The following is a 21,416-nucleotide window of genomic DNA, read 5'->3' as shown; positions in this document are numbered from 1 at the left end:
CCTTTCGGCCTTTTCATTCCACAGGCCTCGGTGTGACTGGGTACACCACATCCTTTCTGAGAAACTGAGGAGGCTCTAATGGAGGCAGGGAGGAGCATCTCAGATGCTACTCAGAGGACAATGTCAGAATTATCCTCAGGGGTCAGAGTTCTAAGAGGAGAAGTCATCCTTAAGGGTCAGAGTTCTAGAGCAGAAGTCATCCTGAGGGGTCAGAGTTCCGGAGGGGAAGTCACCCTCAGGAGTCAGAGTTCCAGAGGGGAAGTCACCCTCAGGAGTCAGAGTTCTAGAGGGGAAGTCATCCTCAGGGGTCAGAGTTCTGGAGGGGATGTCATCCTCAGGGGTCAGAGTTCTGGAGGGGAAGTCATCCTCAGGGGTCAGAGTTCTAAGAGGGGATGTTCTAACAAGGGAAGTCATCCTCAGGAGTCTGACAGGGGCCCACTTGGTGACTCCTAAGTGGTATGACGCTCCTGTCCTGTTTTGCTCCTCTACCATTGTCCAGTTCTGCACCATCAGACCCCGACTCTGAGCCAGTCCAGGGATAAACAGTGCTCAGGGACACTCTTTCTCTTTCTGTCTCTGTGACCCCATGTTCCTGAATCCTGATGTTCTGTGGAGCTGCATCCTGTCATGAGCAGTCACTGTCATCTCGGGGGGACCCTAGGATGAAATAACTACTTTCCAGAAACTATTTCCATTGATTGATTGGGCCAAGGAGTTCTTTCAGGACAAATAACTGTAATTCCAAAATAATAACAACTGAGCTCATACATCCCAGGCAGACAAATCTCTGGGTCCATAGATCTGCTCATGGTGATGGCACCTGTAGTAAGAGACTTGTGGGTTTGGGGATTCCCGAGGATACCAGACATGCAGCCTGTCTCGAGAGCCCATGACTTCCTCCCCAAGGGGGACTTCAGACCCTCCCTGGACAAAGTACACAAGAAGTGGACATTTTACCTAATATTGGAGTGTGTTCCAACAAAACAAATTCAAATGCTTTCTCCTCTTGGCCTTGACCCCCAGAGCAAGCAGAGCCCATCCCTCTACTTCCCCTAACGGGGCAATCAATACTGTCCCTCGTTGTATGGATGATTGAATTGCCTACAGACCTTGGGAAATGACAAAAGAGGCCCCCAAAGAACCCCCAGTGGAGGGCTTTTCCATCCTCTGCTGTACTCACTTGGTTCCCCAGAGTCCGTGGATTTCCAGTCCCAAGAGATGCTTCATGGAGACGGCATCAAGTGGTCCATAAGTCTGAGAAAAGTGTGAATCCAACATCCCCTTCTTGGAAGTCCTCCACACACATTAGCATTTGCAACCCTCTAAGACAAAGGCAGAAAAGAGATCTATTAACCTTTACATAACGCATTATTTCCCAGACTTACCAACCACAGAACCCTCTTTTACTCTGCACGGTAGTAGAGGTACTGTCCCAGGGAACTAGCATCCTGAGAAGCACTTTGGGAACCAGGCTTTACCTAGCAGTCTTTTGACCTGTCGGTACTTTTCTCACCGAAGGCGATTCCCAGTAAGAGCCTGAGATGCCCACTGTGGGAGAAGATAGAGTGTGGAAGTAGGGATGACGCTCGAGTCAGCCTCATTCCAGCCTCACTGAAAGGCACACTCTACTACATCCACAGATGAAGCCCCTTTTCGGAGCCCCAGCTTCTTCCAAAAGCTAATGTGGGCCGAGAAGATTGATGCTCTGGCCTCCAGGGTCTCCGGCAGAGAGATTGGAGCTTAATGCATCCTGCACGCTTCCCTTCAGTTCATTAAAATGTCTTTAGCCTGAGGGTTAGAGGCTCAGGTGTGGGTCTCAAATGCAACCAGAAGCCTTGGAAATGATTTATTGAGCCACTAATTGATCCTGGGCACAACCGCTCTCCTTTTCCTCTCCTCCTAGGTGAACCGGGAGCTCCCGGCAGGATCGTGACTTCAGGTAGGCGGGCCCGGGAGGGGTCCTCCTTCTCATGTCTTTCTCTCTCATGTACTGGGCATCTGCCCTGGCTCTGCCTTAACACCCTCCGAGAACACCCACCCTGCGGGCACGGTGCTTTGGGCAGGATGCCGTGCTGAGCATTTCCCGTCAGCAAGGAGGTGGGTGGGGGGAGTTTGGGGGAAATGAGAGCCCGACCCACAGCCTGGCCTGGGTCCCAGCACCTCTGAGAGAGAAGAGCTTGGCTCAGTCTTCCATGTACCTTCTGTTTTCAGAGGGGTCATCAACTATCACCGTCCCAGGCCCCCCGGGACCTCCTGGAGCCATGGGACCTCCAGGACCTCCAGGTGCCCCAGGTCAGTCCATTTTCTTGCTTTGCCCAAATCAGCAGCAGGCCTTGGTTATAGTGGACTATAGCAGCGTTCGCTCAAATCCTGAAACCCAAGTCAGAAACCCAGGGAAGAGTAAGGAGGGGCTTTCTCAGCCCCTCCCACATAGCCTAGCAAGCCCCCGTCACACCCCACCATTGTCCCAAGCACCGCACAGGCACTGCTTCACTGGGCCCCCACAGCCCCCTTGGAGGCTCAAGCAGGTAAATGACTTGCCTACAGTCACTCGGCTAAGAAGTAGCAGAGTCAGGTTTAAGCCAGGTCGTCCTGCCTCCAGAGCCAGTGTCTGACCAGTCAGAACACTCGGTCCTCAAATTGTTTCCTCTTGGAAAACAATTTGATAATATGCATCAAGGGCAAGAAAAATGCTAAGAATCCATTTGAAGAAAATGTCTCCAAATTGTCCAACAATGAGATTGCCTCAAAAATATGAAGACTTAAAGTTGGGAGATAATAGTGTTATTTAAAAGAGCAGAATGCTTAATAATGTGTGTTCTGTGGTTGCAACTATATTTTTACAAGATGAGGAAAAAATACTGTAAGAAAATAAAACAAAATGCTTACAAGTTAAAGAATTATGGGAGATACTTTTTCTATTTTTTCCAAAATGCCTGTTATTTTATTATATCTATTTTTTAATTATTTACAAATGTTTGTGTGTAAATGAAATATGTGATTTAACATGACCAATGTGAGTATGGACCAGCCTTCCCTCCTGATAAGCTCCAGTGAGGGGGGGACACTGAGGGCACTAAGAAGTCCCTAGCCATTGAAGGACAGTGTCCGAGGGGGCAGCCCTGCTGTCCCGGGGGGTGCTGGGGCCTGGCAGAGGAATTCTCAGCGGGGTGGAGCACAGGGCTGGTCTTGAGTTGCTCATTGCTCTCAGATCAGCACGCTAACCTCTTTGGGCCACCGTTCCATGCCTCGTGAGGAAGCTACGTGTGTACTGAGGCATTTGCCTTTTCTTCAGTTCTTCCTAGAACTGTGGCCCTAGAGGTGTGATAAACCCTTTTCTTCCCAACCCCGTTTCCAGGCCCTATCGGCCCAGCTGGTCTCCCAGGACAGCAAGGTATGTCACCTGAAAGAACACGTCTCCTGGGCTCAGTCGGGGGGCTCTCTTCCCAGGGTAGACTGGGCCCCGGTGTTTAAGCAAAGTGTGAGACGTGCATTTTGGGAAGGGAGGTGAGGGGGCGACCCAGCTCTTCACCAAGGGCCTTCAAGGCCTCAACACCTCCTCTCACCCCTTTCCATGTTTCTGAGAAGGTAGGGGTCCTCTGGACGGGGGGATTGAGGCTCTGTGGCCCCCTGGTCACGGTCAAGCTTGGCTATTTTCATGCCCTCAGGGCTCTGGTGACCAGACCCTGATAATCTCACCACTATCCAGTGATTTATCCAAATACCAAAACACAGTCACGCTTAGGGAAAGCTGGTCCAGTTCCTCCCAGGCATTGCGACTGCAGACAGGAAGGCTCACAGCCAACTTTCTGGCCCCGCCCACTCTCTGATCGGCTCTGCCCACCAATGGCTTGCCCCGCCCATACTCAGCTAGGCCCTGCCCACCCTTGGCTCTACCCTGCCCGCCCCAGGTACCGGGGCAGCTCCGGACCCTCTGCAGAGGGAAATCCTGATGGATTGCTGCAGGCCATGCCCACCCTAACTGTGTCCTCCCGACAGGCCCGCGAGGGGAGCCAGGGCTTGCTGCCGAATCATTCTTGGATAGCAGCAGCTCCATCTCTGAGATCCTCTCTGCCCGTGAGTGCCCCCATGGGCCCAGGGGCAGGTGACACAGGGTGGGAGTGGGAGAGAGGCGGCGCATTGGGGCCTGTGGCAGCTGCACCAGTGCGTCATCGCAAGCCCCAGTGTGAGTAAGGATGGCCAGTTCCCCTGAAATGCAACACTAGCCAAGAAGGAACAGCAGGAGTTTTGTCAGCTGTGGGGGGTAAGTCACTGGGGATGAGGCAGCTGTCAGAGAAGTTCTCAGGATTCCAGGAGGACCAGGGTCACGTGAGGCCTCTGAAGAGAGCCGGGCACCGGGAGTGTCACTGGCAGGAGTGAAGTCACTGCATCCCCCACTCACTGAGAGCAATGACAATGGTCTGTGGGGTCTCAGCCACAGGCCCTGCCTGGCAGGGCTGACTCCTGGGTCGTCCTGTTCCCAAAGTCCTCTAAAGAGCTCAGGCAGAGATGCCACTGGGCTTCCCACCTGGACATGTGGACACTTGAACAACAAAGATAACAGCCAGCCCTGGTTTAGCAGTCACCATGGGCCAGACATTGTGCCATGGCATCTCACTGAGTCTTCACAAGGCCCCTGTGACATAGGTCTTATTGCCTCTGGTTTACAGAGGAGGAAGCTGAGGCTGAAAGAGGTTGAGAACTTGCCCAAAGCCACCAGCTAGAAGTGGTGGAACAGGGATTTGAACCCTGGCTTTCTGACACCAAAGCCACATTCTTACCCATCACTCCATACCTCCATTTCAGCTCTCAGGGAGTTCAACTGCAGCCCTGTCCTGCCTCTGAGCGAGGAGCACCCTTAGCAAAGGAGGTCCTGGAGGGTCATGTGCCACGCCCCAGGGCCTGGTGTGTGGGGTGTGAGTGTAGCCTGGGATGCTTGGCACTGATGATCCTGGGGAGGGGTAAGGCTGGCAGAGAACAGCCTCATGACAGCTTTGCTCATTTCTGTTTTCTTCTCTCTATAGAGGGTCTTGATTTACGAGGTCCCCCAGGCCCACCTGGGCCACTCGGGCCACCAGGTGAGCATCTCAGGGATCTTTGGAAGGTGTGGAATCTTGGGAGACAGGGGACTCAATGAACTTAGTGAGGAAGCCAAGATCCTGCTCTCAGGTGTGGGATCAGCTCCCTGAGTTCAGCATTGCCTCTTCCTCACTTTCTTCCGCAGGAGCTTCCATTCCAGGCCCACCTGGCCCCCCAGGCCCCAAGGGAGACCAAGGTAAGAACAGTGTTTTAGGGAGTGCAGGAGCCTATATGTGGCCCTGCTTACCCAACTGGCAGCTGGGAGAGTTTGGATGAGGCTGGATGAGCTGGGACATTCCTTCATCCTCCTGCCATGTCCCATTAGGAGCTCAGCAGCCTGAAGCATGGGGTGGGGGGAGGCACGGTGGTCAGAAGCTCTACCAAGAATTCCTGCCTCCACATTGGCCAGTGGAAGGAGAGGCATGAGGAGCCCCAAGCTCTGTGTCCGCTCCAGCCCTGGAGCCCGTCCCCTCCCCATGGGCCCCTTGAAGCCACAACACCTGGTTTGTATGTGTCTCACAACTCTCTGCCTTCTTCCCTCAGGCCCCCCAGGCCCCCGAGGACACAAAGGTACAGTAGAGCTGGCATCAAACAAAACATGGGGTAGGGGTCAGGGTGGCAAGAGCTGACCTTCCACAAGCTTTGAGCTTCTTGGGAATGAATTTGGTCCAAATGGGTGAGAGTAGATCAGAGTGTGTGTCTCTGTGAATGGTTGAGAATTTATGTGCGTGTGTGTTTGTGTGTCTGTGTGTGTGTGTGTGTGTGTGTGTGTGAGGCAGCTCTAGGTACTGCCTAAAGGGCAGTGCAGCCCCAGCCATCATGAATCTTGGGGAGCCTCGGGAGGGGAGGTGGGGTCCGGGGCTGGGCCCAGGGAGAGCCTGGAGAGCATAACTGACGGTCCCCCTCTCTGTGTGTTCCTCAGGCGAGCAGGGCCTCCCCGGGTTCTCAGCCTCAGGTAAGTGCGGAGCCCCCGCCCCTGTTGCTGCCTCTGGCCAGAGCCTCTCCCAGCCCTGGCTGACTGCACTGGGTGCGCGGTTGGCTTCCAAGTTCCAGTTCCCTGGGACTCAACCTGCAGGGACCACCAGGCCCACCCGGCCCTCAGGGCCCCAAAGGTGACGAAGGTCAGTGAGGGAGCAGCCAAGAGGGTGGAGAGGAATGGGAGCAAGGCTGGCTCCCAGAGCCCGAGTGAAGGGCAGAGAGGACTTGCTGGTGCTAAAGGCTTGGGAGGAGAGGAAGCTGAAGGAGAAGCTGGAGGGAGAAAGGGACGGGGCCATGGGGATATAGTCTCTGCCAACGGGGAGCTTGTGGTGTGATTGCAGAAACAGACTAAGAGACATGGGACATTGTTGAGTCACACGCAGATAAGTGTGGTTGGGCTTAACTAGGGAAGGCTTCCTGGAGGAGGTGATGCAAACAGGGCTTCTTGTTTTGGATTTCAGGTGATCCCAGAGTCCCTGGCATTCCTAGTGGTCCCACTGGAGGTAAGAACCAAAGGTGACCAAACTTCCTCTCCCCTCCTTCAAGCGAGGCTGATCGTGCCGATGAGGACATTGATTCATTCATTTACCCATGATTCAGTGTTGATTAGGTACTTTCTACATGTGCTAGGATCTCTGAGCTGCCTTTAAGGCGGTTACAAGTTAGTGGGGGTGGGAGGGAAGGACCCAGCACGGCAAAGATGGCTAACAATGCCCATGATGAATGATGGAGCACAGAACAGACCGGGGAGCTAGGGGGGATCAGAGACGAGCGGACCGTGAGGGGCGGTGAGCAGATTGCCAAAGGAAAGGGAGGGTTCGGCCTGGGAGAGCTCCCATCTCTGGGCCCCTTTCAGACAGTGGCTGCTACAGGCACTCCTTTCCTCTCTTTTGGGGGGACCTTTCTCTTTGCCACTGTCTTATTTCTCCTACTGAGGAAGATCCTCCCTCCTCAGATTGTGGAAGCAGTACCTGGGTCCCTTTGTCTGGCCCGAGGGTAGAGAAGCAACTCAGCAGGCTTTCTTTCCTGCAGGGGGATCGTCATGGAGTAGCACGTTCTTGCAGGGGCCGCCAGGCCCACCGGGGCCCCCTGGGCCTCCAGGCTCCATCAGCAGCTCTGGCCTGGAGATTCAGCAGTACATCTCTGACTACATGCAGAGTAAGTGCCCAGGGTCGGAGTAGGGCAATGTGTGTGTGTGTGTGTGTGTGTGTGTGTGAGTGTGTGTATGAGAGAGAGAGTGTGTGTGTGTGTGTGTGTGTGTGTGTGTGTGTGTATTGGGGGGCAGCAGTCTCTACAGCCAAGCTCAGGTCTTCCACCTCTGGAGCTAGGACTGCAGGTCTGTGAGCTCCTGCCTTCTCACAGCTGCCCAAACACATAGCCTCGTCCTCGCCCCAGTAGAGGCCTCGCCCCAGATGAGCTCACGCGCTCATCCACATGCACACACAGCTACACACACGCACTTTCTCACGTGTGCACTCCCCCGATCTCATCCCTATGATCCCCACGGATGTGAGGGCACCGGAGCTTTGTCAAATGGGTGGCTGACTGGAGTCTTGCTGGTCCACAGCCCTCAAGTACCGCCTGACCCAGCAGAGACCTCTGCCTCAGTTTCTCCTTCTGTAACAAGGGGTGTCTGGGCTCCCTGCTCGCCATGCCTTGGGGTGCTGTGTAGGGCTGGGTAGATATGTCATCATGGGGAGGGCATGCCCTCTTGGGGACAGGCTTGACTTTGCTTTATTTCTTTGTTGGCAGGTGACAGTGTTAGGTCTTATCTCTCTGGAGTTCAGGGTCCCCCAGGCCCACCTGGTCCCCCAGGGCCTGTCACCACCATCATGGGTGAGACTTTTGACTACTCAGAGCTGGCAAACCTCGTCGTGAGCTACTTACAGAGTAAGTGTCTCCCCACCCCGGGAATAAAACCTTCCTCCCAGGGTCCACTTTTGTTCCTGGGGCCTCATCTCTTAACCTGCTGTTTGCTTTGCCCTTCTTCTGAATGCGATGTTCAATTCTGAATTCGCGGTAACCAGGCCACTGGGATCTGACTTCAGAAAGGGTGTGTGAGATTGAGAACGGAGGCCACACTGCAGAGCCATTTTTAAATGAGCCTTTTTACAGTTGACAGATGTGTCCTAAGTATATGAAAAGGGATGTTTTAGGTTGAAAGGATCTGGTAGGAGTTAGCATCCTCTTGAAAACAGACTGCATTTCTTATCAAACAAAAACAAAACGAGGGCCGGCCCCGTGGCTTAGTGGTTAAGTGCGTGCGCTCTGCTGCTGGCGGCCCGGGTTCGGATCCCGGCTGCGCACCGACACACCGCTTCTCTGGTCATGCTGAGGCCGCGTCCCACATACAGCAACTAGAAGAATGTGCAGCTATGACATACAACTATCTACTGGGCTTTGGGGGGAAAAAATAAATAAATAAAATCTTTAAAAAAAAAAAAAAAAACAAAACGAACTGTGCCCTTTCCTGCTTTCAAAATAGCCTCCTAATATCCCCATTCATTCATTTCCCCAAATGGAAACAGCTAGTGGACCAGGTCTCTGTGAGTCTGGAGTAATGAGAGTGTTGCTTCAGTACAGAGAAGCAGGTAACCCGAGGCTTCCTTCCCGACAGCTTCCGGGCACAGCATCAGCTTGTCGCCCACCTCCATCTCTTCCCAAGACATCCTGGCTGTGCTGCAGCGTGAGTTGCCAGTGGAGGGCGGGAGGGTGGGAGCACCTGTGCTGTCTCCTGACCGCACTTGTCAGGCACGGCTTGTCCTGGTGGGAGCTTTGTGAGGGCTGCAGAGGGGAGGCGGTCTTCCGGAACAAGGACCACTCCCTCATGGCTCCCGGCTGTTTGTGAGTCAGCAGCTGACTGGAAAGGGGGCAGCAAATCTTGTCCGCCCCAATGCCAGGCAACCAGGCAGGTGCCCTTCAGGTGCCTGGAAGCTTCCTGATCTCCCGCTGTGGGCCTGGGAACCCAGAGCTCACATGTCGTCCCTCGGGAACTGGTGTTGGGGGGGGGACCAGGCTGTGGCTGGGTGGTGGCATGGGAGCCCCGTGGCCTGAGTGGGTCCCTTTTAGTGCCTCCTTTCCTTCCAGGGGATGACGTGCGTCAGTATCTGCAGCAGTACCTGATGGGCCCTCGGGGTCCCCCGGGGCCACCAGGAGTGGGTGGAGATTGGTCCCTCCAGTCTCTGGACTACGCGGAGCTGAGCAGTCGAGTCCTCAGCTACATGTCGAGTGAGTGTCTGCCCTCCTGGCCTGCACTCCGCAGGAAGGTGGTCAGGAGGGCCTGGGATGAGGCTGTCGGTGCTGAACTGCCATGAAATGGCCCCACCGACCCTCTCCTGCTGGGCTGCACCAAACCCAGAGGGAGTGAGCGGAGTTCAGAGCTGGTCAAACCTGAGGCCCCAGAGCAGGTGAAGGAGCCTGGCGAGGGAAGTCAAAACGGCGTCTTGGGCACCGTTCATGCATGGAGTTTGCACACAACTCACACTTCTCTATACAGACACACACACATACACTTCTCCATTCACACACACACACTTCTCCATTCACACACACACACATGCACACACACACTTCTCTAGACACACTCACACACTTACACTTCTCTATACAGATCTTCCTCCACTTAGGATAGGATTACGTCCCAATGAATCCATCCTAAGTTGAAAATGTCACAAGTTGAAAATGCATTTAATACACCTAACCTACCGAACATCATAGCTTAGCCTCGCCTACCTTAAACAGGCTCAGAACACTTACATTAGCCTACAGCTGGGCAAAATCATCTACCACAAAGCCTAGCTTATAATAAAGTGTTGAATATCTCTTGTCGTTTATCAAATACTGGACTGAAAGTGAAACAGAGAATGGTCGTCTAGGTACCGAATGGCTGTAAGCATATGGGTTGTTTACTCTCGTGATCACGGGGCTGACTGGGAGCTGCGGCTCGCTGCCGCAGCCCAGCATCGCGAATACCATACCGCATATCACTAGCCTGGGAAAAGATCAAAATTCAGAAAAGAAAAAGTTCTTTTCTACTGAATGCATATCACTTTCGCACCATCATAAAGTTGAAAAATTGTAAGTCGAACCATCATAAGTCAGGGACCCTCTGTAGACCCACACATACACATCTCCGCGTATACATACACGCGCACACCCCCACACACTCAGCAGGATGAAGGGTACAGGCACTTTTGACCTGCCCTCTTCCTAGCACCTGAGCCCCTTCCTCCTTTGTGTCCTTACCCAGGACTGTCTCTCTGTATTACTCTTTCTGCCCGTCTCTTCCTGCTGCCCCTCTCTTTTCCCTTCTTCGGGCTCCTCTTCTGTCCAGATCACTCCTGTGTCTGACTTCCTCTCTGACAGGGTATTTCCACCTGTCCTTTTCTGTCTGATCTGAATCCATCACAACTTGGGATTTTGTTCCTCAGGTTCTGGAATCAGCATTGGGCTTCCTGGCCCCCCAGGGCCCCCTGGCTTGCCGGGAACATCCTATGAGGAGCTCCTCTCCTTGCTCCAAGGTAAGCTGAGCAGGGGACATCTGTCCAAGTGGTTTGGGATGGAAGGCAGAGCCCCATGGTTCAGGCCATGACTGACCCCCTGCTCTCCCTTGATGTCTCAGGGTCTGAGTTCAGAGGCATCGTTGGGCCCCCAGGTCCCCCTGGACCTCCAGGGATCCCAGGCAACGCGTGGTCCAGCATCAGCATGGAGGACCTCTCATCTTACTTGCACAGTAAGGCACAAGGAGCAGGGGTGAGGAGGGCAGAGGACTGCAGCCCGGCCTTGGGGGCTCCCATGGGTTTTAGCAAGGGTAGTCATGGAGAGTTGAATCCATTCGCCAGTCACCAAATCCTCCTGGAGCATGTCCAGGGCACGCCCTGGGGCCCCGGAGAAGGACACACTTGCTTTTGAGGTGCTTTCAGCCCTGGCAGGGGGAGAAGTGGGGAGAGACAGTGCTCCCAGGTGCAGCCATTAGAGGAGTCATGAGGCGGCATGTGATCAGATGCCAAGCTGGGAGCTCCAGCTCTTAGTGGCGGAAGGGCTGAGGGCGGGGATATGATGTGGGTTAGATGAGGCTCAGAACTGGGAGTGCAAGGAGCAGTCATTCCCGGTGATGCCAGGAAATGGGCGTGCCATGAGCCTCCTGCTGTTCGCTCCTCCCCTCACCAGGGGCCCGGCCTCATCCTCTCCTTTCCGTGAGGGGCCCGCAGCGGGCCCAGAGCCCAGGCCGGGAACTCAGCATTCTCAACAGGTGATCCCTAATCTTTCTCTTTCTCTTGCCTCCCGCTCAGCTGCCGGCTTGTCATCCATCCCAGGCCCTCCAGGCCCTCCTGGTCCCCCAGGCCCTCGAGGCCCTCCAGGTGTCTCAGGAGCTCTGGCAACCTACGCAGCTGAAAACAGCGACAGCTTCCGGAGCGAACTGATTAGCTACCTCACGAGTAGGTGCCCCGACGCTGCTGTGCCTCCTATGCTGCCTGCCCAGACCTTGCTTCTCCCTGTAAGAGGAGCAGCAGGCGCTTGGAGGACCCCGGGAGGCCAGCTACATGGGAGGCCCCAGGGGGGGAAAGCCCAGTTTCTTCCCGCCCAGCACTCTCCTGCTCATGTACAAGAGCCTCGAAATTCCGATCCTGCTTTGGGGCGTTGAGACCCTGGGAGAGGGTCTTTCTCTCTACCCAGACCTGAGCTCCCACTGAGGCAGCGTCTTCCCTGCAGGTCCTGATGTGCGCAGCTTCATCGTTGGTCCCCCAGGCCCCCCGGGGCCCCAGGGACCACCTGGGGACAGCCGCCTTGTGTCCATGGACGGCTCATACAGTCGGGGTAGCAGCTCCTCCTCACACAGCTCCTACAGCTCTTCGATGGGCATAGGAGGAGCCAGCGGAGGCTCTCTGGGTGAAGGGGGAGCCTTTGGCCTGGACATGGGCCTGGGCCGAGGCTATGGGGCAGCAGCAGAAGGTGCCATGTATGGTGGCGATGGCGGATCTTTCGGGGCTGGCTTTGCTGGAGGTCTGGATTACAATGAGCTGGCTGTTCGGGTGTCTGAGAGCTTGCAGCGTAAGTTGGCCTCACTTAGCCTCAGTGCTGTGGGGGGTTGGGGTGGGGGCGGGGGGAGCACATGAGCATCTCCACACCTGGGCTCCAGAAACTCACCCTCTCATTTTTGGAGCGCCCAGGCTGTGAGGACAGCAATTCTGGAATCAGATGGGCAGGGACTGAAGACAGGAGGCCCCAACCTAATTCTCGGCCAGCTTAGTTCCAGGGGACCCCGTCAGGACTGGAGCCTACTCCAGGGAATGGAGCATGTTGGGGTCTCCGTTCTTTGCTTTCCCAACTACTTGTGTGGGTCACAGGAGAGTCTCTGTGCCTGGAACAGTTTTCTGGTGGGGCTGAGGGAACACTGTTGGCTAAGAAGCCTTTCTCCCTGTAGCTTACAGCAGTTATTTCAAAAGCCTTAGATGAAAGCCCACTGGGGTGGAGACAGAGCCTCTCACCAGGGAAGATGAAGGGCAGGGCCTTTCCCTTGCTGCCCCTAATCTAGTCTAATTGCGCTGGGAGTTAGACAACAGAGGGCACTGTACCCCACTGTGAAGAGGGTGCCCACATTCTTGGTGTTTTACAGGTCAGGGCCTGCTGCAAGGGATGGCCTACACTGTCCAGGGCCCACCCGGCCAGCCTGGGCCCCAGGGGCCCCCTGGCATCAGCAAGGTCTTCTCTGCCTACAGCAATGTGACCGAGGACCTCATGGACTTTTTCCGAAGTAAGGGCATCCCCCGATTGCTTCCCCAACACTTAACGTGTGACACAGTCTCACTGGGGCCTGGTCCACAAAAACCAGTCTCCCGAAAAACCTCCAGTTATTAACACTGGGGATGCTGAAAATCTCATAAAATTGAAACTTGGTTTTCCTCTTATAAGTCCAAACTCTACCACTTCTTACCTGTGTTACTTGGAACAAATCACTTTACCTCCCAAGCTTCAGGGTGATCTCTAGTCTAAGGCCAGTTTTTTCCCCTTGCAGCGTATGGAGCCATTCCAGGACCCCCTGGGCAGAAGGGAGAGGTGGGCATCCCAGGACCCAAAGGTAAGTGGTGGCAGGAAACAGCCACCAGGATCCTGTGTGACAACTTCCTGCTGAGCAGCAGCTCCCGCCAGTGCTTATGGATCTGTGCCGCGCCTCCAGCTTTCTCCGCCAGGCCCGCGCTGCTGCTTTACTTAGCACGCCCCTGTCTGTCCTCCTAGGTGCGAAGGGCCCTGCTGGACCACCAGGTCGGCCTGGGCCACCCGGCCCTCGAGGGCACAAGGGAGAAAAAGGAGACAGAGGTAAGCCATGGCTGCTGCAGTTTCTGGAGTGCTGGGCAGCTGGCGCTCAATAGAAAAGAGGACGATTTGTTCCAGAGCCTGAAAATTTAAGGCAAATGCCAAGTACTAAAGGCAGACACTGCCAACGATGTAATTGGCAATGACAATCACATGAACAGCTGGGGAGAGAGGAAGGAGCGTGCCAGTGCAGGGAGGAAAAGGAGAACTGACCTGGTAGTGAAATAAGGCAAACAATTTAAATAAATTGAGAGTCTTACAGAGTAGTTCATCTTCCAAGCCAGTTTTGCAGTAGTCGCAGTTGCCGTAATTGCCAAGCTGAAGTCCCCGCAGGCCACAAGATATTTTTTAACTTCCTACCCATCTTCTGACTTTCAGGTGACCAAGTCTATGGTGGGAGGAGGAAGAGAAGTGTTGCCAGCAAGCCATGAGCTGCCCTTGGCAGAACAGCCCCCTGGACCAGTTCTTGCAATGGCTTATGGCGCTTAGGTCAGAATCTCTCCAGAGGGTAAAAGCTGGCGTCTCCACGGCCTACTGAGACAGCACCACCAAATAGGCAACTAGAACTCTTGTGTTAGTCTGGAACTATCTATATAGAATTCAGCCAAAGGTACACATTCTGAAACAGCTCTGTTGGGTGGACTTCAGAATAGGTGCAGTGTTGTAGAATGAGACTGACTTCTCTGCTATCTAGAGCTGAGCTCCTTGTCTTCTTTAAATCTTAGTTCAAACCCCCACCTAGGAAAGCCAGTTTCGTAAAAGTTGGCTCAGGAGTCCTCGAGCTGTGCCTAAAAATGAGCCCAGAAAATGGAAGATGAGGATGTCACCTGGGGGTGACACTGGTGGGGATGTGTTCTGGTTAATGCTGCGAGGCTGTGCTGGCAGCCCCTTCCCTCCTGTTCACTCTGTGCCCTCTAGTCACAGAAGAGTTGGCTAAGAAGCAACTCTTGCAACTGAAAAAATTACGAAATTCACTTCCACAGAAGGTGGTGACAGGGTTTCTAATAGTTATTTCTCACTACAAATCATATTCCCACTTGCTTAGAAAGTTCGTTTGATTGTAGCTATGATCTGTATCCATAGGTCCCTGCTTGAGTTTATAGCAATGTTATACTGAACTAGCCTGCAGCAAATAGAAAAAGAAGGAAAATGGGCAGGGAAGAAAGGAAGGGAGAGGAAAACAGGATACCTGATGCCGGGGAAGGATGTCACCTCTGTTCTGCACTTAGGAAATGGCACGGGGACTGGGCGCAGCTGGTTTTTAAGCACTTTTCAACGACTAAAAACATTTATGTGGTCTATTAGATGAAAAGTCATTTCAATTGCAAAATTTCCAATTAAAGGTTTTTTTTCTTTTTTAATATTATGTTTAATGTGGTCCATCTAACAAAAGTAAAAGGAAGAGAGGGAGGGAAGGAAGAAAGGAAGGAAGAAAATATTTTGGGTTAATTGGGTTTGACTTGAACACTATTATAAACACAAGAAAACGAAACTGGTTGTATCTGGGGACACAGTTTCTGGCATTTTGTTTCATCACTGAGATCTTTAAAGGCAGATCTTCATCTGCAGCTACTAATTCAACCTGGCCATATTACAAAGCATCTGAAGGGTTTCCCTAAGCATAAGTTACTTGAAATAAACACATAGGCAACAGATAAACACTAAGATTATTTGGAATTAATGCATTGATTTATCCTGGGGAAAAGGAGTTACGATTGCAGGGCAAGTAATAATATATGGAATACCAAAACTCCTATTAAGAAAAAATGCACAAATATCAAATACCCCACAGAAATGCATAGCAAAATCAACACAAATTCAGAAGAGGCTACAGTTGGCCAAGTTGTGAATTTGTTACAAGCTATGACACTCAATTGCTGAGTAATTAAAAACGGGGTTAAATTAAATCTCCTTCTACACCTCTCCTCTTCTAAAAGACTTGTTATTTTCTCCCGAGCATCTCACGTATTATCCTGGGAAACACACACATGTAGTTCCACTATATCAAACCACTGCTAGCAGCAGCAACCAAACACCAACACTCTACCTGGTCTGTCTGCATCCTGTATCACATCCTGACAGCTACCTGCTATGAATCAATGTGGGAATTCCAAAAAACGACTTCCTAAGGCCTTCAGAATTTCAAACAACTTTTTACTAATGAAAACTCATTATTGTGTATTATGAATGACTGCATCATGCCTTTTTAATATTGTAGTTTTACCTAGAAGCTGAATCCATTTATTTCTGTAATAGCAGCTTCAGCAGCTCAAGTATTATATCCCTTTAATGATTCTTATCTTGATTAATCAGACTTATGAGTTTTTCCCCAGTTACTAGATTTACCTTTCTAAGCTAGCGAAGTCTTCATCGAGTTCTATGACCAAGTGAAATAGGGTAGAAGTTCAAACCTGCTACCGCCTCTGGACAGAACCCAGGAAGAGGATGGGCAGATACGAGATATGTCCTCAGCTGGACGGCAATGGATCTGAGCCTCGTTTGTTTCATTTAAAAAAAAAAAAAAAGGTCAAGAATGAGCTCAATAGTAGGCAATGCTTCTGGATTAGAAAATGACATGCTATGCCTCCCTCCAGCCAAGTTGAACACTTGCCAAATGATGCTGCCTAGTGTCTACTGAATCTTGCATGAACATATCAATGACGAAAAGGTGTTATTTTTAGCAAAAGTGAGGTCATATGGTTTGTGCAATGTTTGGTGAGAAAAATAATCCATCCCAAGGGAAAAAAAAGAAATAAAAAATATGTACATATACATATGTTGATGGAAATATTTAAAGCACCTCCCAAAGCAGGGGTTTGCATGCTGAAAAACACCCCCTCTAAGTTACCAGTAAAAACCACATTCTTCTGTGTGGTGACTACTGATGGCGAGGAACACTAATAAGTCTGAAAGGGTCAGAAGACCTGGAGGACTGCAAGTGTTAAAATATAACCAGAACCAAAAAAGCTGCAAAATGTTCTCATGCAGGACAACCTAGTTTCAAAGATTCGCAATAAAAGACTGCTTCTCAAACTAGATTAAGAAATAACTTTATTTTTCATTTGTCAACCCCATATTGAAAAGACATGTTGCTCCCAAATAGACAAGATGCATTATCTGAAACAAAATTCTTTCTGAAAATTTAGCTCGTGAAGTCATTACACTGCACATCAGAGAAGGATCACAAAAAGCTGCAGCCAGCATTTAAAACTGGTGTAACATTCTATCCCAAGCTTAGTAGCAGAAGTTTTAAAGCTATATCAAAACCATGTCAGCCACAGAATAGCAACAACAGAGGCATTAACTGTTGTGCCTTCAACTTAAGAAAAGCATTTAAAATATCTCATTTCCTATAAAAGATCATTTCCCAGAAAAGAATTGATTGATTTAATCAGAAGACTATTAGAACTGGAACGAACTCTCCTCTTCCACCTCAGTTCTAGGCTTTCCTTTAATCAACAGTATCTCTAGCGAATCATGTGACAGAATTTGGCTTCTTAGGAGAGTCTTTGTCATTTAAGCACAGTGTGGAATGGGACAAAGTGTGTAGTTACAAGGGAACTAGAAGAGTACAAAAGACAGTCACTTCTGAAACTCGCTGATGCTCAAGAAATCAGAGACCCTCCATTAGTGGGTCTCATAGGCCTGAGAGCTTTGTGCTTGAAGAAACACTACTTAGAGGTAGCTCTGGTTCTGGTTTATATTTAGTTACAATTTGCTGTATCCTGTCACAGCAAAGTCCTAATATTTTCAGCAAAGTATAAGCACTCTAAATTTCCTCCTTACCCACCCTATAGCTTCCCCATAGAAAAGGGTAAGAAAAAGCTTAATTGTGACTCCATAAAGAATAGCAGCTATTTCAGCAATTCACACCCAACTATGGATTGACAGGACTAGGAAAGGCAACCTGGTGCAACCAGCTCTATGAGCTAGACCTGCAGAAGTGTGGCGATCTGGTGTAGTCACAGCACGCAAGGAGAAGAGGGGAGGCTAAGTTTGGGGTGCACATATGGAGAATTTCTTTTATGCATTTCATAGCACATTCTGCCACAGCAACAAAACAACCAAATCAGGAATGGATTTGTCTATAACCTTCGATTTCAAAGAAGTCTGTGCCCCTCCCTCACTCTCCACCTACACTTCATGTGAGAAAGAAAGATCACTATTATCTATTTGAATATAGGGCGTAACAAGAAGTGGGCAGGGATGGCTACAAACAGCATATTCTATACCAATACACTTTTTGAAAAGATTTATGTAACTTTAAGTATTAAAGTGAATGTTTCATCTCTACATTATGTATCATTTTGTAGTCCTGCACCCAAATAAATATGGTCATATTTGAAAGAGAACGCAAGCATAAACACTGAATCCAAAGGGCAGTTTTAAGGGAGATGCAAGCATTGCTAATAAACTTACCAGTGTAACCATTCTCCTCTGAGCCTCTTTCCTTTATTCAATACTCTGAATGTCAAGTGGAAAGGAATAAAAAGAATCAAATATTCAGACCAAATTAATTATGTGCCACACACTGGCACCCAGGATATCATTTAAGTGATACTGAAAAAATGTCCATTGCCTTAAGTATTAATTTTTTAAAAGCCAATAAACTGAAAATTTCAAAGGAGAAAGTGGTATGAGAACGTTCCTCTTCTCTCCATCTTAAAATAAATCATTAAATACACTGGGTAACATTATACTGTCATTTTTATCATAAGAATATAAACAATTTCCATCATCATCCTGAATATTACTTTATAAAGATATATATTTTAAAAGGCTTTCAAAACATTTTTCAACCCAGCATTTGAGAATAAAGCATTAAAAGAGCTTTGTATACAGTAACACATTCATGTGATAAGTATGAATTTACAACCATACATAAGATATATGTATATATATTTATATAAAAAAAAAACTTGGCCAGAAGTTAAGGCTACCTACAAAGTTGTCCAAGTAAATTAGCTTGTCAAAACAATTACAAAATTAAAATCACACATGCATTTTTAAATCATCTAAACCACTGACAAAATAAGGTTGAGCATTCAAAGTTTTCAAATTAATTGCAAGAAAAGTGCTACAGATATTTACATTTTCTTAATATGAATCAGTGTTCCCACAAAGTTATATTTAAATTTTTCACCAGCCTCAAATGTAATATAACTAAAAACTGAAACTGGTACAATTTGGTACCTAGTACTCTTAAAAGAGAATAGGTTGCAAACGGCAGGCAGCAAGCATCATTTACAAATGTGCGTTTATAAATACTGTTTGACCTGACACGTGCTTGAAATTCGAAGCCTCAAGAGGGACTAAGAGTGAACATTTCATTAATAATTACACATATCAGCAACCACGTGATAAAGGTTTCAGGCTTTTCCCACTCAAATTAAACTAAATAATTTAACCATGGGACAAAATAAAACCAAAATATAAATTGACTTTATTTCAAAACAACAAAAAGTCATTTCTGACATTTGCCTAAATATTTTATTTAAATTCTTTTTTAAAAAATATTCTGAAAAAATGCCTCTTTTAAGATTAGTTTCAGAAAATACATTTATAAATATAACTCAGAGCCTGCAGGCCTCTGACAGAGTTTCAAATGAACAGAATTTACTAAGATGGGATAACCAGCTCATGTATTATTTTAGGAAATAAGCTAGGACAGCTATATTTATATTTCTTTTAATTTGGTGAGTTTTACATTTCCAATTTGGACATCCAAAAGCTACCTTTTCTTTTTCATCTTTCTTACTTTTTACAACATATACTTTAGGATGAAAATTTCTATCAAATGGTAATAGCAAAATTTAAAAAACAATAATGCTTAATGCTAAGGTGTTCTGTCCCTGTTGAATCAAAAAAGAAAATCTTATTTTAGACTCGATTGAAATTTAGTGTTTTAGGCTCTATCTTAATAAAACCAGCACCCTTAATTATTAGTTTATGCCTAAACAGGTAATTATTTTATAAAAATTATTGAAATAATTTTTCTCTTTTAAAAGAATTCATTGCTATTTAAAGATAAAATAGATTTATTTATTGAGTCAATATATTTTGAGCAACTCATAGCTTTTTTATGAGAGCTGATTCACCAAAAGAAAATTACTCCAACTCTCTACAGCAGAGTTTCAACTACAGAATTTAGGCATCATTGAGAAGTTAGGTCAGGTAAAAAGATATTTACTAATACTTAGCGATGTAACAGGTTTTTCTTAATACCTTTAAACTTTATATCTCTAACAGTTTTTCAGGTAACAGTGTCTAAAGAACACAATTTTTAAGATTAATATACAAAATCACCTTAGGGAATTACTGCAAGATGCTACATTGCCAACATGACCCAGCATCTGTCTTAGTTCCTTTCCCTTCATCTTTGCTAAACAAACAAAACAGAAAAACAGAAAAATACCTAGAAGGTGAGGCAGGTGATTGTCTTCTTGAGCTCTCTAAGACAGACTGTGGTAGAAGATGAAGAGAAAAGAATGACATATTTAAAAAGCCAAACCCAACCACAGAATGCTCCCCATTGTTATGATCCAGTGGAATGCAAGCTAGGAATAGGATAGAATTTGGAAATCCGGCTCTGTGTTGATGGGTTAAGGCATTCAGACTCCCCAGTCATTTTAAAGAACACTTCCTGTTCCTGCAGTTTCCTGGCAAACTCTTCTTCCAGTGTCTTAAAAAGGAAGGGAAAAAGAAATTATGTGTTGGTATTACAAATAGAATTTACTCTGACAGCCAAGAGAAACTATTTTCCCGAAACACTTCCTCTGTATATTATCCTAAGGAAGACCAGACTGCTCAATAGTTAGGATCATAGGCTATGCACAGCCCTAGTTTCAAGTCTTGGCTCAGCCACATGAATGGATAACCTGGGTCAATTACTTAACTTCTCCATATTACAGAATCATTTCCTTCTTCTGCTATAAAATAGGGATAATACCACCCACCTCACTGGGTTGCTATGGGAGGATTAAATGTGATAATGATGCACTTAACACATACTAGGCACTCAATAGATGGCATGTATTATTAACTATTATTACTGTCTCTCCCACATGGAACTTACCATTTTCTATTTTTTATTTTGATTATTGATGTGCATGTCTTTTCTTCCATACTGGACTAGAAGCTGTCTGAAGGTAAAACCTAAAGCAGATTCATCTTTACATTTCCACAATACAGAGGAAATATAGTAAGTGCCTGGTAAATATCTGGGGTATCAATGACTTTGTGGACAAGCGGTTCCAGAATAAGTGCTGCTGTAGAGGTACAAAGCATGGGAGAAGATGGAAGGATACAGGAAGGTTTCTCAGAAAAGGTGAAACATGAGCTTAGTCTTAGAAAGGAAAAGATAAGGAAAGATAAGAATTTGACAGACAGGATGGGGAAGGCATGCCAGACAGAGAGAGCTAAAATAATGCACAGAGGCAGGAAATCTCGGAGTTGGTATGAGTCATGGCAATTATACCCAATACTGGAATGTGAACTGGAAACAAAGTGGCTAGTCAGAGATGAAGCTAGAAAGCTTGACTGTGGCCAACGTGTGGCACTATGAGGGCTTCAAAGTCACAATGAAGCGTTTACATTTTATTCTGATGAAACTAAAGACTTAACACCACCACTATGACAGTATCAGAGATGTTCTTGAGGATAAATACTCTGGTGATGGCAAGTAGGAAGAAAGGAAAAGGAACTAGAGACCAGAAGGCCCATTAGGACATTACTGAACAATTTTAAGCAAGTAGTAGAATGACAATAATAGGAAAGAGAAATATTATGAAAAGAGAGTCAAAATTATTTGTCATCAGATTAAATGTGGAGTGTGATGGAAATGAAAAATAATTCAGGTTTCTAGCCTAGACGTCAATTAAGAGTACAGGAACGTCGGAAAGAACATCTGATGGTGGGTGGAACTGGAGAGAGCTGAAAAAGGTGAGATAGTGATGAACAAAAAAGGATGTTTGAGTTTAGTTTTATCTCCACTGAGTTTACAACCTTTAGTCCACATCAACAGGTATGTATCGATCACCTACAAC

General features: G+C 48.3%; 2 protein-coding genes across 3 annotated transcripts in view; one reads left to right on the top strand and one right to left on the bottom strand.

Annotated features, from left to right (window-relative positions):
* Positions 1-14,732, top strand: part of COL17A1 (collagen type XVII alpha 1 chain) — a 53,050-nt gene extending 38,318 nt beyond the window's left edge. The window contains exons 34-54 of the mRNA XM_087432553.1: positions 1,904-1,939; positions 2,212-2,292; positions 3,359-3,394; positions 4,000-4,077; positions 5,025-5,078; positions 5,225-5,275; positions 5,623-5,649; positions 6,002-6,034; positions 6,519-6,560; positions 7,090-7,215; positions 7,810-7,947; positions 8,675-8,743; positions 9,145-9,285; positions 10,488-10,577; positions 10,679-10,789; positions 11,349-11,495; positions 11,770-12,108; positions 12,674-12,811; positions 13,073-13,135; positions 13,294-13,374; positions 13,750-14,732. Coding sequence (XP_087288679.1) covers positions 1,904-1,939; positions 2,212-2,292; positions 3,359-3,394; positions 4,000-4,077; positions 5,025-5,078; positions 5,225-5,275; positions 5,623-5,649; positions 6,002-6,034; positions 6,519-6,560; positions 7,090-7,215; positions 7,810-7,947; positions 8,675-8,743; positions 9,145-9,285; positions 10,488-10,577; positions 10,679-10,789; positions 11,349-11,495; positions 11,770-12,108; positions 12,674-12,811; positions 13,073-13,135; positions 13,294-13,374; positions 13,750-13,802 — 1,934 coding nt within the window. The 3' untranslated portion in view covers positions 13,803-14,732. The remainder of the gene's footprint in view (positions 1-1,903; positions 1,940-2,211; positions 2,293-3,358; positions 3,395-3,999; positions 4,078-5,024; positions 5,079-5,224; positions 5,276-5,622; positions 5,650-6,001; positions 6,035-6,518; positions 6,561-7,089; positions 7,216-7,809; positions 7,948-8,674; positions 8,744-9,144; positions 9,286-10,487; positions 10,578-10,678; positions 10,790-11,348; positions 11,496-11,769; positions 12,109-12,673; positions 12,812-13,072; positions 13,136-13,293; positions 13,375-13,749) is intronic.
* A 1,673-nt stretch (positions 14,733-16,405) lies between these two features.
* Positions 16,406-21,416, bottom strand: part of SLK (STE20 like kinase) — a 56,398-nt gene continuing 51,387 nt past the window's right edge. For both annotated transcript variants that reach the window (XM_004428043.3, XM_004428044.3), the window contains one exon: positions 16,406-20,053. In XM_004428043.3, the coding sequence (XP_004428100.1) occupies positions 19,907-20,053 (147 nt within the window). In that variant the 3' untranslated portion in view covers positions 16,406-19,906. The remainder of the gene's footprint in view (positions 20,054-21,416) is intronic.

This window comes from Ceratotherium simum, chromosome 6 (assembly GCF_057802395.1).
Source record: "Ceratotherium simum simum isolate JZ-2026a chromosome 6, ASM5780239v1, whole genome shotgun sequence".
In the NCBI taxonomy this organism is placed as follows: domain Eukaryota; kingdom Metazoa; phylum Chordata; class Mammalia; order Perissodactyla; family Rhinocerotidae; genus Ceratotherium; species Ceratotherium simum.
This window is presented reverse-complemented; position numbering and strand designations above follow the sequence as displayed.